Source organism: Apus apus, chromosome 10 (genome assembly GCF_020740795.1).
Source record: "Apus apus isolate bApuApu2 chromosome 10, bApuApu2.pri.cur, whole genome shotgun sequence".
NCBI lineage: Eukaryota > Metazoa > Chordata > Aves > Apodiformes > Apodidae > Apus > Apus apus.
Window position 1 is genome coordinate 13,796,591 of NC_067291.1, and position 16,544 is coordinate 13,813,134.

General features: G+C 51.1%; 2 protein-coding genes across 2 annotated transcripts; one reads left to right on the plus strand and one right to left on the minus strand.

The window, feature by feature from the left end:
- Nucleotides 1-8,486: 8,486 nt before the first annotated feature.
- MRPS11 (mitochondrial ribosomal protein S11) lies at nt 8,487-12,208 on the minus strand. Its single transcript, XM_051628500.1, has 6 exons — nt 12,110-12,208; nt 11,867-11,974; nt 11,546-11,635; nt 10,704-10,833; nt 9,317-9,382; nt 8,487-8,843 (listed from the first exon to the last, which is right to left on the minus strand). The coding sequence occupies exons 1-6, from the start codon at nt 12,151-12,153 to the stop codon at nt 8,736-8,738; spliced, it is 546 nt and encodes a 181-aa protein (XP_051484460.1). The 5' UTR covers nt 12,154-12,208; the 3' UTR covers nt 8,487-8,735.
- Nucleotides 12,208-14,577, plus strand: MRPL46 (mitochondrial ribosomal protein L46). The gene is made up of 4 exons (XM_051628499.1): nt 12,208-12,393; nt 12,703-12,895; nt 13,251-13,424; nt 14,135-14,577. Exons 1-4 carry the CDS (start codon nt 12,247-12,249, stop codon nt 14,383-14,385), a joined length of 765 nt encoding a protein of 254 aa, XP_051484459.1. The 5' UTR covers nt 12,208-12,246; the 3' UTR covers nt 14,386-14,577.
- Nucleotides 14,578-16,544: the final 1,967 nt, after the last annotated feature.

Sequence of the window (16,544 nt, forward strand, 5' to 3'; positions counted from 1 at the left end):
TACTAGCCCAGTTAGTATTCACAGGCTCTTCCTTTATCCCATTTAAAGCACTTGTCTAACCAAACAGTTACAAGGGAATGCATCTTTGCAGAACAGTGTGGCTGAGAACATGGAGACGGGACCTTCCCCAAGCCTTGTAATCTGCTGCTGCTTTGCAACAACCTAGCAGCTCCCTGTGTGTGTTGGTTCCTCTAAGCATCCACATCTTGGGTATGAAAGCCACTTCCCTTGAAACACTTCCTCTGTTTTTGTGTGTGCAGTTCTCTGATGCTTACCTTTGCAGACCTTGAACATCTCAGAAAGCTCTTGAGCCCATGGCTTTTCAGGTAGGCATTAAGTGACAAGGAGATGCTTGACTTGGAAACCATGTTTGACTGGCAGCAGAAAGCTGTTTTTTGTTACTTACTGTGCTTTCAAAAAAAAGTCAAAGCAGGACACTTGCAATATTTCTTATATAAACTGCATTAGCCAGAGAGCCACAGAAGTCCCATTAGAATCAAACCTATGTATCCATTAATGGTGTGTCCCTACTACAGACTCCTTTCATTTAACCTTCCAGCACTGAGGGGCTGGCCCTGATTTAGCTCCCTGATGTTCTCATTGTACTCATAGGACCATTTGCTCAGCTGCTGGTGTCTGTTATGTTTCCCTTGGTCCTTTTGACCCAGCTAGAAGAATCAGATTTCTGATTATTTAAGAAGTCTCTTTGTCCTTCTTCCTTGTGTCCTCTGTCTTGTTGCTTTTCTGCCAGCTTTTCCTGCAGGATCTCTCAGGGCTGTGGGCAGAGAGATGAGGGAAGGCTGGGACCTGTTGTCCGCCAACAACTGTAATCCTTGTGTGAGCTTTAATCAGATAGGTGCACGCTGCAGAGCACAGGTGGTCCTGTGGGCAAGACACAGGGCAGGATTTGGTGGGTTTGCTTTTGCCTTCAGTCCGAGTTTCAGAGTCCAGGTCATTGATGTGCCTGGAGCTTTGCACTTCCCTGTCTTGTTACATAGTTGTAAAAAGCTTTTCTGGCCAAATAATCCTCAGGAGGAGGGAATGGTGAAAGGCCTTTTTCTTTTTCTATTATTTTCCCTTGCTCCAGGGCTGCGGGGGATGTGGGCTGAGCTGTGCAAAGCCAGTCATTGTAGCAGTAGCAGCCTGGCACTACCTGCCCACCAGGCTGACTGCTCATCAGGCAGCAGCATCCCCTGCTAGAGCCGTTCCCTGGCTGAGGTCTGATTTGCCTTTGTTTCTCTCAGGGAAGAGCTGTACTTACTGCGTGAGGAAATGAGTTCTCAGAAAAATACTGATGTGGGAAAAACCCTGAATGGCACATTCTTTTTCCTGATGTTTTGACGTAAAAATACCCGCACCGGTTTTAGACTTGGCAGTCTGGGAACCAGTAATTCATGAGTGACTGCCGTGGGTCCTGTGTGTGTGAGAACTGGAAAGGGGCACAGTGCCCCTAGTCCCAGCTGCTTAGGGCAGTATCTGGGTAACATGTTGGCTCATGCTTGGTTAACAAGGAGTGGAGGACATCATAGGAGCCCACAGGCTTTGCTGCACTTGGGCACAGGGAATGTTTTACTGTGGTGTTTGTTTCTTTCCTCCCAGAAGTCAAATCCTTTCTGAGGGCACCTTCTTGCTGTTGCAGTCTGCTGGTGGTGTGACTGCTGCCTGTTTTCAGTTCTTTGAGGATGCCGAGTGCATCTGAAAAATTGAGGAGAGTTTGAGAAGCATGGCAAGGGGATGCGTGATGGGGGCCCAGGGCCCTTGGCAGGCAAGAGGGAGGAGGACCACAGGGAGAGGTGCCTCCCAGGGGAGTTTTGCTAGAGCAGGAACAGCAAAACAGTTGGCCACTGTGGAAGAAAACCCTGTAGAAACTGCAACAAGGCAATGGAAATTTGTGGGTAACACTGCAAAACCCCCAGCGTTTTCTGCATTCTCCTTTGTCCAGGTGTGAACTGTTGCCTTATCTGTGGGTGACAGAACCAGTTAGAATTCAGTCTTTTTGAAGCCAGAAACATGTTGCTTCTACTCTCCATGGCTGTCCTCTTTCTTTCTCTCCAGTAGCTTTGCACTATCCCAACCGTGGCCCAAAGCAGCCCTGGCTCTCTGGAGGACTGGTGCTCCTGGCAGTGCATCACCTCCCTCTGAAAGCTGCTCTTGCACAGGTTCATCCCCTCATCTGCCAGTGTCCTTCCTCCATCCAGCTGCATTGTGACAGCCTCGGGGAGAGGCAGAGTGGGACAGAAGAGCGTTGGGTGGCCCAGCACACTGTCTCCATCCCAGTGCCTGGTGACAGCTTCTGGTTCCTTTGGATGGGGTTGGTGAGGATGTGCTGACAGCGCTGACATCCAACCCTGGGCCAGAGGAGGGTCCTGGACCCAGGGAACATGTGGGACTGGCTCTGCGAGGAGGCAAGGGGGGGGTGGGAGCCAGGCAGGTGTCAGGGAAGCTCTGCTGAGCCAGCCGGCTGCTGTTGGGCTTGATTTTAGGGTTGTTAATCAGAGCAGCGGGCAGCGCCGCATCCCTCCAAGCACCTGTTTGCTGCTGCCGAGCCGGTCATTTGATAGCTCCCCGGTGCTCCTCAGAGGCGTAAAATGGAGCGATGCCGGATTAGATGTACCCGCTGCCCTTGGTGCTCCTGGAGAGAGACGGTTCCTCACCCTCCCGCCTCCAGCCTGCTGGCGCCCGGCGCCGTCACCATGGCAACGGGGAGAAACAGCCATCCGCATGGAAACGGCCTTGCTGCGCCCAGCAACCCATTTGGGGGGGAAACGGTTCAAATGGTGACTCTGCAGAGGTGAGGGGCACCAGCACCCCTGTGGCAACCGGCGGGGAGCCCTGGCCTGCACCCAACCTGCATCCTGTAGGATCTTACGGCGTCGGCACCGTGCCCACGGTGGGGCATCTCTCCTGAAACACCAGCATTGCCCCTGTCCTGTCTCTCTGGCCTTGAAGGATGGTTTTCATTGCTGGTGCCCTATTTTTTGGGGGCGATTCCCGAGGTCGGGGTAAGGTCCAGATGAGTTGTGCTGATACCTGCGGCAGCGTAGGTAGGTCACTGGTTCAGCCCTGACCGGTGAGTCCTTAATGCTAGTAAAATCCCCCTTTGTGAGGCAGAAGGGGCACCTGGCAGCCAAACAAGGTCTCCTGTAACATAGGGCAGACAAATGTTGTGTCAACAGCACGATTGTTCAGAGCAGCCTGTCTGGCTTTGGCAGCCAAGTCCAAGCTAATCAGTCCTCTTCCTGTCTCCTACCCCTTATCCCCCCAAACAATGGCTCAGCCCATGTCAGCTGCTTTCCCAGAGAGGGCTCAGATCTGAAGGAGATGTTGGCGCTGACCGGGTGGCTCTGATAAGGGCTGGGGAGAGCAGCTCTGCTGCATGGTTGAGACCCAGCAGGGCTTGTCCCAATTTTACACTGGTCCTTTGGTGACAGCACTACTCTTGGCTGCAGGATCACTAGGAAAGGGATCCCCCCAGCCGGCTGTGTTCCTTCTCTTGCAGAGATTTCAGTAAGCAGGGCTAATTTTACAACCATGTCCAAGAGTAGATAATTTCAGAGCATCTCCCAGTGCTGGAGCAGGCTGCTTCCTGGCTGTTTGCGTTCTGGAGAAGCCCAGAGGGGTGGCCCATCTAAAGTAATTTACACTTCTTGGCCAGTTTGACCCTGGCAGCTCAGGATATTGACAATTTACTTCTGTGGATTCAGCAGGAGCAAAATGAAGGGCAGCAAGGGGCTGTGTGAGAGCCATGGTGGGCAGTTGTTTGCCTGGAGGCTGGTGCATAAAGAGATGAGAGTCCTATTTCACCATCTCAACTTGGAACCTGCTGGAGGGGCTAGGGCATGAAATATGTGTCTTTATCCTGCTTGGAGCCTTGAGTTTTATTTATTACCTGGGCTCCTGTGTGCAGTGGGAAGCCTGGCCTGCTCCTGCCCAGAGGAGTGAACAGAGGGAGAAGGGGCTAAAAGCTGCAGTCTTGAGTGATGTGGCTGGGAGACACAATGGACACGCTGGACACTCCAGCTTAGAGTTCGGCTTTGCAAAATGAGTTGTTAAGAGGGGAAGCACAAAGGAGGGATTTTGAAGCCAGCTTGAAATTGTAAGGAAGATTTTGAGGACTGTTACTGCCATTTGGAGAGGCTTTGGAGCAGTTTCTAAATACAGCTTTGGAATGGTCTTTGTGCCTTCTTTAAAATGGTGAAGGGAAAGCCCTAAGGAGCTGGTCATGCTGGCAGGGAGGGCTCCTGAACAAGGCCACTCCATGTCTCTGATGTGAAGGTCTGGCTGGGAGAACAGCAAAGGGGAGTGCATCTAGCCTGATTCTGAAGGACACCTGCTGTGGGAGAGCCCTTCCCCGCATCCTTCTCCTATTCTGTGCTGACTCTTGGACCACCAGGTGGGAGATTTTAGCCTTAGGAAAGGGCTTCTTTAGTAGTGTATTTTTTCTTCCTGCATTTTTGCCTCTGTGTTCTTTCCCTATCCATCTTTTTGTTGCCTGCACCCTCATTTAGCACTCAGCCCCTCGCATCCAATCCTTTCTTCCTTCTACCTCCTTTCTCTAGAAAAACAACCTGGGAAGCTGCTGTTGGGAGCAGCTATTCCAAGCAATGGCTGTTAGGGCTCTGTAGCTGCTGAGAGCTTTTGGGTCCAGGTCCTGGAGCTGTGCACAGCATCCAACTCTTGGTAGATTTGAGTGTAAGGAAGAGAGTTACGAACTCTGGAGAAGGGAAAGGAGCCTGCCAAGTGGAACTAGTGCAGGAGGTGCTTGGAGAGCACAGCAGAGGAGGCATGAGTGGTTTCAAAAAAAGGGAAGAGTCTTGAGGCTTGGCCCTCTTCTGCAGCTCCCCAAGAGGACTTCACGGCCCCCATCAGCACAGAAACTTGGATGCTATTAGGCAGCTCATTAGTAAAACCTCTGAGCAGTTCCCACTGGAGTATCCATTAAAGCCTCTTGAGGGGAGAGGAGAATATTGGAAAAGCACAAACACAGTCTTAGGGTCCTTGATATCTTTTTGGTCTGAGAAATCTTGAGCTGAGGTGGGAGAGGCAGCTGGGAAGGCAAGAGGGGCCAGGCAAGGACTCCAGGCATGAAAGCAGCACTGTGATTATGTGCTGAAGTCTGAGTGCAAAAACAGAACCTGACTTGAACTGCTTCTTTTCCAAAGTTCCCAAGGGGGGCTCTAGAGTTATAAACACCTCTACTGACTGACCTGCTTTGTGCACATCTCGAGCCAGGTATCCCTGCACCAGAGGGAAAGCCAGCAAAACCTGTGCAGATGTCCCTAACAGCTGCAGCTGGGCTGCGGTAAAACCACCCCTGCTGCTACAGTTTATTAGCACTGCAGGGTCTGTCCCCTTCTCCTTGCTTGCTTGTATATACAGTCAGCTGTTAAAGGACACTGACATCACTTAATTAATGGTTTAATTGAATCTCACAAAGGGATCGAAATTGGCTGCCTGGCTCTTGTCATTGAGATGCTCACATCAGAAATAGTAAATCTCCAATTCAGCAGATAAAGCTGCAGCTCTGTGTAGAAAGTCCTTGTTGCTGGGGATGGGGAAATAATTCTTCTTTGCAGAATAATAAACTATTAGGAAGAAGGCTGGAGGCTGTTTTTTCAAGCCACCAGGTGCTCTCCCTGTCCAAGGGAAGGGTAACTGAGTTAGGCTAACTCCCTGAGGTGGTGTGGCACTCGTTGAGGGGTAAAGAGACCTGAGGCAGCATTTTATCTGTAAGTCAGAACACTGGTTTGTGTTTCACCCCCTATATGATGCAGAACGGTCCAGGTGATACTTTAAGGTGTAAGGCAAAACCCTAGAAAGGCCAGGGTTGAGCCAGGATGAAGCTTTGTGGTCAGTAGCAGCTTCTGAGCTTGTTTCACAGAAAAAGGCTTCTTTGAGAGTAGGGAATCCAGAGTTAGGAGGGAACAGAGAGAAAAATGTCCCAAAGTCAATGGGGAAGCCCAAAGGGAGTGGATGTGACCCTAATGAAGGTGCTAATGCTGTGGCCATGCCACTGACAAGCAATTGCTGCTCAGGAGGGAAGTGAGCCAGCAGAAAACAGTATTCCACTCAGGCACCAAGAAAAGCAATTAGAACTGGTAAACACCAGTGGCTGACTGAAACCAGGCCCTTAATTAAGAGTTTCATCTGAAGGGTAAGGAAATCATTAAGTGCTATTGGTGTCTGTTAATTCCCTGCAAGATGAACAACAATAGAGACTTTTAGACCTCTTCCACCGTGCAGTGTGGGCAGGGAGGAGCCACTGAGCCCTTGCACAGGCTGGGGGAGCTTGTTTTGTGCAGCTCTGCTCCCCCTCTGCCCTGAGGGCTGCCCCAGGGGCAGGGCTGTGCTGCACAATGAACGCCTCAGACTGAACCCTTCAGGTAGGCCATGGCTTTGGGGCTGCTGCATCAGGAGAGAAGGAGGGTGGAAAATGTGACTTCTGCACAACTGGAGCACAGTGCTGGAGAGCTCAGGGAAGGTACGTGGAGCTGAGGGTTTGGAAGACATTATTTCATGATGCTGAACAGATCCAGCCACAGAACCACAGAGAACAGTGTCAGCCTCTGCTGTCCAGGGTGGAAACTTCTGTATAAATGACAGCTCAAGGAAGAAATAGGAGTAGGTAGCAGAACTAGGCAGGGCAGACAGCAAGATAAAACTTCCCACTGTATTAGCAGAGGTGGTGTATTTGTGGGCTTCATAAAATGTTCACAAAAGCTCAGAAACCGGGAGTGTTAAGGAGTGGCCTTTACAAAGGGCACAGCCTTGATTCAGTGTGGGTTAGACAAAAGATTTATTCTTGTGGCTTTCTGACTCTCGAGTCATCCACCTACTCTTCCCTGAATTTGGGAAGGACCGCAAATCTCTTCCCAATCTTATTTTTCAATTTGTTCTGTCATCTTTATCTGACGTGGATGCTTTTGGTGCAGTGACGTGCCAAGCAGCTGGTGGCAGAGCATGGTAGTGTCTGGTTCTTGCAGTGTTCAACAGTACCCCAGGACAAGCCTGCTGGCATGGACTGGTGCTCCTCCTTTCCCAGGGCTGGTCACTGTGCCTGGCATAGAAACCAGCCTTGCTGGAAGGCACGTCAGTGTTCACACATGCCTTCCCCAGCCAGCTGCCCTGCTCCTCGGGAGAGTTAATCTTTGCAGTTTATGGCTGACCTGCTGTCTTAAAAAGAGGAATGTGAAGTCACTGGAAGTTCAGCCATATTTCTGGAGTGAAGGGGAAGCTCTTCCAGTGTGCCAAACATCTATGGAAGAACCTCTTTTCCTCGCTGTCCAATCTGTGATAGCTCAAGGAACTTCCCTTTAAGATAACCTACCCTCTATTCAAATTCAGGCAGTTGGAGTAAGGTAGGGGATTCGTCTGAGTCTTGTTTTCTTCTCTTCTGTCAAATGCAACTCAACAGGCTCTTCTAAGCAGGCTGATTTCTTTCAAAACCTGCCGTGTGCCATTCAGCCCCACGAAGGAGGTTCACTGCCTTGTTGCCATGGTACCCTTTCTCTAAAGAGGAATAGTTAATTATGCAATTTAAGAAACTAAGGAGGAATGACAGAAAGAGAAATAATAGAAAGGAAGATTCTGGGTTTGTGATAGAACTGCTGGCTGCAGCAAAATACACTCTGTTTACAGGTGAAGTATTTGCCCAGCCTATTCTGTGTACGGCCAAGGGCTTCTCTGGCAGCCTGGACTGCAGGAGCTGCTCTTTGCTAGGCTCTGCCACCCAGGAAATCAATCCTGTAGTCAGTTACTGCTGTTACCTTCCCTGGTTAATGCTCCAGGGAGCCTCAGATATATTCACTTGGCAGAAATTCTGTGGATGGGGCTGGGACAGCAACAATACATCACAAACCCATGACAAGCTCATGCTGCCTGTGCATATACAGAGGTACAGGTCAGGACTTGAGTGTTTTAAATCTCCTTGGCAGCATTTCCTTGTTCTTCAGGCCTACTAACCTGCTGCTTGCTTTACCCAGGCCCCCAGAAAATCCTGTTTATGGTGCAGGACCAAAGAGATGGCAAGCATCAAAACTGCAAGATGCCAGCCCCTTTAGAAGGACTAGCATTTTCCATTTGCCAGTAGCACTGATAAGCCAGCTACAGCCTGGGCAAAACAAAGCACCACAACAGAGCTTTGCCAAAAATGGGTCTGGAGTACAGTGCTCCATGCTGTGCAAAGAGGGGGGTCACCTCTTGCATGGCACACTGAGCTCTGCAAGCCAGGGGGAAGGGAGAGTTACCCCATGCCTTGTTTCCAAATGTGTGCAGTGAGAGAAAGGGGGAAGGAAGATGACGTGACCCCGTGCAGTTGTTTACTACAGATGATTAGGAGATCTAGACCTCAAGCTCCCCTTCCTCCTAACAAGCACAATAATAGCACCAAGGGCTAGACAAGAGCCACATACGGTGGTAAGAGCAAGAGAGCAGTCAAGAGGCAATAATCATCCAAAATACATCTGGGAACACAGCAGGGACAGCTGTCAGAACATCAACATTTTAATCAAGCAACTTTTTACACAGGAGGCTTCCCACTAAGGGCGTACACGTATTGCTGCTTCTACCACCTGGGCTTTCAAGGTGGTACACCCAGGCTGGTCTCTCTTCTTCAGGCTTCCTTCACCAGGTATTTCCAGGGAGGCAGCTTTCCAGAATCTGACCCAAGAGCAACATTCAACCCAGTCCCTGCTGCATGAGCTGATGTTGGAAGCTGTGTCTCTTCTGCTCCCCTCTCACATACGCCGGGCTTTCCGAGGGCGGCAGCCGTTGTGTGGAACTGGGGTGTTGTCAGTGATGGAGATGACCTCCAGACCCCCCATAGTCAAACCCTTGATGGCAGCCTGGAAGAACAAGTCAGCAGATGACGCATTATTATGAACAGATTCAGCAGGAGAGAAGGGAAGAAGCTCAGGAGAAAACAGTTTGGTCCCCCATCCAAAAATCAACTTGTTCCAGTGATTCTACTTTCTAAGTATCTTAAAAATAAGTAATTCATACCAGAAAAAAAACAAAACAAACAAAAACACAAACCCAACGAGTTTAAACCTGTCTGCTCCCCTCCTTTCATCAGTGTTCCCATCAATTTTCCTGCTTTAGTTGGAAGAAGTCCCAAATGCAGCTTTTATTTTGCCTCCAAAGTGGTATTACTCTAAAATTCTAATGATTCTAAAATTGAATTACTGGACACTTAGGAATTCTTTTACAATACCTTCAGAAAAAGCAAGTTAATGGGTACAGTCATGAGACCAGCCTGAATTTAAAACACCTGGATGATGCCTGAGAAAGGAAAATATGAAAAGAAACTGACACTTACTTTGCGTCCTGGTCCCAGTCCTTTCACCATGACTCGTACATGCAACACACCCTTCCCACGTGCCTTCTGTAAAAAACACCACTGGTTAGTTCTCTTTGATTTAATTACTAATGCTCTGGTTCCCCAGGAGTCTTTCATTCCCTTTTGACCCACTATCCTAGTATTCTTTAAGTAAAAACAAAGAGTATTGCACAAAGACACTAGGAGAAAAGGAGGCCTGAGTACAGCCATGGCAGTTTCAAGAGAAGGTCTGTGCCAGGCTCAGCTCTGGTACAGAAAAAGCTTCAGGATCCAACTATCTGTGACCTAAAACCAGAAGCTGACAGATCCATGGATAGGTGACTGAACTGGCAAGGGACTAACAAGGGCTAACTCAAACCTGTTTTCCCTTCTCTAATGCAGTGACTTCTCTCCTGTGATCAGTGGATTCCTTCTAGAGGGTAAATGAGAAAAGCAGGCAAGCTTTGTATGTGCTGTGCAGGAGTCCATACCTTCAGTGCAAAAATTCTAAGGGGCTTGCGAATGGAAAATGAAAAACATGCTGTAAAGCACAGCAGTGCTGCCACCACGTGGATGAGCTCCTTCAGGTCTCTGGCTTCTGGTGCAGTTCATGTACCAACAACTTCAACAGTGACAGAACGAATCTGGCCAAGCACAGAACTGCAGCTATTGCAAGGCTCTGATGAGCATGGATTCATAGTGACGATGTTCTTGTGTTCCTCTGAGTCAACCACAATAAGCTGTTGGCCAGCAGTGGCACCAAACACCTCTGACATGAGGTGGAGGGAGTTCTGCCTAATTTAGGATGAGGACTTTCAGTTTAATCTTTCCTCATCATTCTGCTTTAATGAGGACTATGCCACAGCCAGACTCATCTTCTCCTGCCACCCAGACACCCATATGTTTTTTCAGGAACAATTACAGTAAACTGTATGCAGCTGGAATCTACATATTCAAGGACATCACCTTCTCCGACTGGAGCTGCTAGGCAGCAGCTCAGTTCTCCTGTGGCAGAAAGGAAATAAAAAACATTCAGCCAGTAATTACAGCTGCTTCTCAGTCCCCCACAGTGCAAAAATTAAACTGCTGCTGATACAGGGGCCACACTTCCAATAAGGCTGAGAGATGCTGACTTAGAAAAAAAAAAAAGCTATGTAAAGTGGAGCTAGAAAAGGGCAGGCTCCAAGTTCCATCTCCTAGTCACAACCTGCACAGCTAAGTTCACCACCCAGGCATTTCCAACTGCTGTTTCAGACACACTCTGCCTGTGTGAAGATGAAGCTAGGGACGCTGTCAGCAAACACCCTTGGGAAGAGAGCTCTGGACTGCTGCCACCGAGCAAGGTATGCACTCAGGTAGTGGGGAGGGACAATCGGGGTGGACTCACCACTGCTGCTGCCATGGCTGCAGTCTGTGCCGCGATGGCCGTGCCCTTCTTGGCGTTCTGGAAGCCTTCGGTGCCGCAGGAGGTGCGGGCCAGGGGGCTGTTGTCAAAGCTGACCACCTGGACGTGGGTGCTACAGCACGAGAGGGGCAAAAGAAAGAAGCGAGCCAGAAGGAAGCTTTATTCTCCAGTTACTTCTCACTCAGCTTACTGGCACAGCTCACCACAGAATTCCTGTCTCCCTTCTCCAAGCCTCCCACACTCGGGTATCCCACTTACCCACGGAGCTGCAGGGACCTCCCAGCAGTGACCTCTGAGGTCACCCTTGAGAATCTGAGCGAGGTGACACAACCTTTCTGGGTCAGGTACACTTTACCCAGGTACACCTGGGAGACTGCTCAGCCCTTTCAGAACCACCTCTCACTGTGAGCGTTTTAACTCTTTGTTAAAAAAACACACAAAACATTTCTAGAACTTGAAAGAGCTTCAAGAAACTGTAAAATAACAAAACGAGGGATCACTAATGAAACACAACAATCTCTCCTGGAAAATACCACTATTTTTCCAACAGCTGTACACCAACAGTGCTAGAGTGGAGGGCTGGAAGTGACCTGCTACTAAAGCCATCGACATCTCATTATTCATATCAGAATGGACTCCAAAAGTGTCATAACGGCCTTACTGCTTCCTGAACAGCACTGAGGTTTGGATTCAGCACTATTATCTGCCCAGTCCTGCACAGCACTCCCCTTTCTTCCTCCCAGCTTTTTGATCCAGTCAGTAACTGGTATGTTACCAGTTTTCCCTCTGCAGGAGAGCACGGATGGAGCAGCTCCCTTGCTTACTTGTTGTACGTAGCTTTGATGTGAGCTATTGGGATCTCCTCATAGACCTTTCCGTTCCACCTCATGGAGTTCCTCTGCAGGATTAAAGGGCTGAGGAGCAAAACAAGAGTTACACAGCATTCGCTCTTTAAACTGTGCCAAGTTTTATTTCGTAGCGGGAAAGAAAGAAGGGATCGAGACTCCGGAGAGGCACAAGCTGCGTTTGTGATGGAGTCAAGTCACTTGCTCGGCTTCCTCGACGGGAAAAGCCAGCAAAGGCAGGAAAACCTCCCAGCAAGAGGCCAAGGGCCGGGCCCTCCCGGCGCGGCCCGCCCGTCTCACCTGGGCTCGGTCGCTCCCTGCCTCTCCGCCTCCTCCGCCGCCCCCGCCGCGTCCCGCAGCCCCGGGGCGCCGGTGCGCAGGGCGCGGCCCAGCGCGGCCGCGCGGCCCCTGCGGGAAAGACGCGGCGGTCAGGAGCGCGGGGCAGCCCCCTGCGCGCCGGCTGCGGGGCCAGCGCGGCCTCCTGCGCGGGCCGGGCCGGCCGCCCCGCTCTCCCGCCCGCCCGGAGCCCGCTCCCCCGCTCACCGCCAGGCCGCCCCGAGCAGCCCTCGCCCCCAGGCCGCGCTCATGGCGCCTCCCGCCGCCGGCCCCGCACGGCCCGCCCCGCAGAGCCCGCCCCGCACGGCCCGCCCCGCAGAGCAGGCCGGGAGCGCGGCGGGAAGATGGCGGCGGGCTGGGCGCGGGGCCTGGGCCCCGCTGCCTCCACCCGGCCCTGGCGCCTCTTCGGGGCCCTGTGCCTGCTGCGGCTGCCCCGCGTCACGCAGCCCCTCCAGAAGGAGGAGGAGGAGATGGCGGCCCTGATGGGGCAGGTAGAGGGGGCGCCGGGGGGGGGAGCGGCCTGCGGGGCGGGAGCGCTGCCAGCCGCGGGGGGACGGGCCGCTCCCCGCCCTGCGTCCTGCCCTGCCTGCCCCGGCAGCCGCGGGGCTCGGGAGCGCTGCCGAGGGCTTTCTCGGCGGCGTTAGTGTCCCTGAGGCCCTTGCTTCCAGCTGGGAAAGTCCTGCTCGCGCTCAGGGAAATTCCCGTCATCTCGCGTTCACCGAAGTTGAAATAACTTTGTGATCGCTCGGTCCAGCCTGCAGCGCCGGGGCCTTAAAAAACACTCTGTGCTGCCCTTTTAGATAGAGCTGGAGAAAAGCCACTACTCAGATCATGAAATCCGGAAGCTGGAGGAGGAGGAGCAGCTCAGGAGGAGGAAGGAGAGCATGTTTGATGATGATGAAGCGCCTGGCAAAACCGTCATCATGGCTCAAGACCTGGAGGACAAGTGGGAACAAAAGTTGCTGCAATTCAAAGCTGCCCCACGGATAACAGGTATGGGCTGAGGTTTGGGGTGGGTGAGAACACCCCAGTTGTTTGGCAGAAGCAGCTGAGTGCTTCAGTAGGGGCAAGACGTGCTGAGGCTTTATTTTGAAGAGGAGCTTGACTCTGTGGCAGCACTGTTAGCACATGAGGAAGTAAATGACTGCCAGGGGAGTCAGTATGCTCGTGCTGCAAAGATGTGCATGTTCAACCTTACCAGAGCAAAATGAAGATGTTATTTCCAGACAAGAGAAATGGTTGCTTGGTTCCCAGGCTCTGCCTACTGCTCTTGTTGATTCTTGTCAAGCTAGAGATGCAGGCTGCTTGTGGCTGACATGAAACAGGGTGTGTGTTCACTTTTTTGCAGATGCTGATAAAAAAAACAATCGAACATCGCTGGACAGGAGGCTGGACAGTAACCTGATGCTTCTGGTGAAACAGAAAATTGGCAACCAGGAGCTGTGGCTCCTGCCTCAAGTGGAATGGCAGCCTGGAGAGACACTGCGGGGCACAGCAGAGAGAGCCTTGGCTACGATTTTGGGTGGGTGGTTGGATGTGTCCTTGGCCTTCCCTCCCCTTTGTCCCAGTTGTTTTCTTCCCTTGCCCTACCTGAGAGATGGTTGCCATCTGCTGTGGTGGAATTGCCTCCCACCTGCTGGGAAGAGGCATTTCATGGCAGAGGGATGGAGCTCCATGGGGTGGGCTTTCTGGTAAGAGCTGCAGTCCTGCAGCAGGGTAATTGGCTCTGAACCTCTGCACTATGGCAGAGTGACTGCAGTGTGTGGGGGGCTGGCTGGGGGGGCAGACTGAGTGTTGGCATCTCTGGGTGCCAGGTCTGGCCCTTCTGGTCTGATGTTGGAGCATCATCAGATACCTCCTGGATGGTCTAGGCTTGATCCAGCTGTATGGCTTTTCTTTCCCTCTCGTCACCCTGCAGCAGCTTTTGTGGCATATGGGTGATGGCAAACCCACGTGTCCTTGCTTTTCATTGTGGGTTGGCAAAGTTTTATACCCTTTCCCTCCCTCTGTCACTCTGAGAGGACTCGCTGGACTCCAGGACAAGTTGTTTTTTGCTGACAAAAAGCTTGGAATTGGCAGTATTTCTGCTGAAAAGAGGAAGCAGTCTGAACTAGATACAAGGAATGGCTTATGTGTCTTTCCTGTTACTATAGGAGAGCAGTTACTTTTGCTCTGTGTTCTTAACACGTTGTTTTCTGTTTTCTTTCTCTTTACATTCCTGGGGTCTTGCAGGAGATCACATTCAAGCCAAAATCCTGGGGAATGCTCCACATGGGATTTACAAGTATAAATTCCCCAAGGCCATCAGGACTGAGCATAATGTGGGAGCCAAAGTCTTCTTCTTCAAAGCCTTCCTCCAGAGCAGCAACTGGTCACAGGCAGAGCTGAAGGAAGACTACCTGTGGGTCACAAAGGATGAGCTGGGAGATTACTTGAAGTCAGAATACCTGAAAAAAGTCAATCAGTTCCTTCTGGATTTATAAATAAATAGGTTGTGCTCCAGCAGGTGGGGAAGTTGTGGGACATGCCTCCAGGGAGGAGCACAGCTGCTGCTTTGCATGGTCTGTGTGTAGGAGATGTTAACTTGGGCTCTGGAGGATAATTTGCCTTTGCCTTATTTCCCAGTTCTCTTCACCAGGCCTGTACTAAATAAATATTAAAACTTATACTAGAAAGTGGAGCTCTCCTCAGGGAGTTCTTTGCTCTTGTTGAATCCTCCTCCACCTCTTCTGGAGATGTGTGTTGTGATCTTTTCCTTTCCCAAGTGTGTGATTCCCTGGGGCTGTGGTAGCTGGGAGGCTTACGCTCCTCACCAGGCTCCTGTCACAGTCTAGAGCTCAATTGGTTTCTTCTAAGCAACAACTAATGCTTGTCTCTGGCACCTGCTCTTTAATAAGAGCAGCACTGGAGGGTTATCTGTGTGTCCAGGTGGGAACAGGCCCCTCCTGGGCACAAGGCTGGACAGGGTGGGTTTCTGTGGAGCTGGAAGCTGGGATATTCACAGTTTTTTTTCATGTTTAATCTGTGTTGTAGCTGCCTCTGGCCTGGAGTCTGTGATGTGCAGTGGCTGGGGAGGACACATGCATGAGGAGCGGGCAGCAGCTCTTTCTTCAGATGAGTACTGCTTCCCCACCCACACTGCCCTCCTCTTCAGCCTCCAGCTGTAACAACAAGCACTGAAGGGTAATACTTGAGCAGCAGCTCTCTCTGACTGATTTTTGCTGGCAGGGGAAGGCTGCTCTTGTGTTGCTTCCTCCTGGGAGCAGCCTCAGAGGCTGCTCTGGGGACATCTCTGCTCCCATTCCTGCTGTGTTAGGCTAGCACTGCTGACCCAGCCTGGTCTGCCTTGGGTAGCCTGACCCTGTTACCTCCATTTCTTTATTAGAAGATCTATTCTGGGCTTATAGGGTCCTGTCTCACTTCTCTGGAGCTGATTCTGTTTCTGGGAGGTTTTTTTCTTACTGTAAGTGTTGCTGTTTGGTAGTCAGAGTGTGGTCCCAGAGCTGGCTGGACCTTGTGGAGGATCAGCCTTGTTCAGCAGCAGGGAGAGAGGAAATGCCTGTCGTTAATCATCGGGAGAGAGCTTGGCCTCCAGAGGTGGAACGGGAGATTGCTATATATATTTTATCAATCCTCTGGGAGCTGTTGAGCTGCAGGCCTCAAATTAAAGCTATCCTTAATCACTCCACAAGCCGCTGGGGTGGGGGAGTAGCCCAGCAGCCTTCTGTTTTCTAACGCTGGGCAGTTTGAGAGTTGCAGGCTTGCCATAAATTGCCAACAAAACAAAACTGGATTTCTTGAAGCACCCTCATAGGCCTGGCAAGGAGGCTGAGCCTGCAATGGAGGGCACTTGCAAAGAGGAAACAAATGCAGAGCAAAAGAAATGGCAGATTTTTTTGGCTTCTGTCTGAGGTCAGCAGTGCCAAAGGGGAGGCTTGATCTTTGCTGGAAGCTGAAGTTGTTTTCTCATCCCCTAAAACACAAGTTCCTGCTCATAGCCTACATAGGAACAGCATCTTTCTTTTTTTCTTTTCCTACAGTTGATTTTATTTCAAAACCCTCAACCAGTTGCTGCAAGCAATCCCAGATCCTGCAGCTTGGGTGCTATTGCTCAGTGCTTCTGCGTGGCATGTTCTCCCTGGCTGTGGCCTTGGTGAGAGGGAAGGCAGAAGGATGTCAGGTGGGTTTCTTAGCAGAGAGGATGGTTTGTACCTTCTTATCTCCTCTCTGTTCCCTGAGGTCCTGTGGTAGATGACTGAGGCTGTTACTTTCCTTTGGGAATGTGGTGACTGCAGACTGTCTTTCCTCTCAGTGCAGTTGCGTACCTGTAGTCCTTGCAGAGCTGCAGAAGTCTGATCGGGCAAGATGGTGGGGTACACTTTGATGGCAAACTACTGAAAGGATAGCACAAAGCCTTCAAACCTTTTCAGAGGGAGCTTTTCTGTCTCCTGGAACAGAAGCAGCCAGTTGAGTTGTGGCTGGGAGAGCAGCTGCAGCTGCACTGTGCCTCCTGTGGTCCTGCATGAAGATCAGGGCGAGCCTGGAGCTGCCACAAGTTCCCCAGGAAGGCACCGAGTTGTCTGTGGCTTTTTAGTGCAAGGCACAGTCAGATCAATCAAAGAGCTCTCCTGTGAAGTGTGCC

What these genes read in the sequence shown, in the direction of transcription:
- MRPS11 (XM_051628500.1), bottom strand. Translation starts at nt 12,153, where the DNA reads ATGAGCGCGGCCTGGGGGCGAGGGCTGCTCGGGGCGGCCTGGCG. An exon ending in CAGGGAGCGACCGAGCCCAG is followed by an intron (nt 11,636 to 11,866) that starts GTGAGACGGGCG and finishes TTTGCTCCTCAG; the next exon opens with CCCTTTAATCCTGCAGAGGA. An exon ending in ATCAAAGCTACGTACAACAA is followed by an intron (nt 10,834 to 11,545) that starts GTAAGCAAGGGA and finishes CTCGTGCTGTAG; the next exon opens with CACCCACGTCCAGGTGGTCA.
- MRPL46 (XM_051628499.1), top strand. Translation starts at nt 12,247, where the DNA reads ATGGCGGCGGGCTGGGCGCGGGGCCTGGGCCCCGCTGCCTCCACCCGG. An exon ending in AGCTGCCCCACGGATAACAG is followed by an intron (nt 12,896 to 13,250) that starts GTATGGGCTGAG and finishes ACTTTTTTGCAG; the next exon opens with ATGCTGATAAAAAAAACAAT. An exon ending in AGCCTTGGCTACGATTTTGG is followed by an intron (nt 13,425 to 14,134) that starts GTGGGTGGTTGG and finishes GGGGTCTTGCAG; the next exon opens with GAGATCACATTCAAGCCAAA.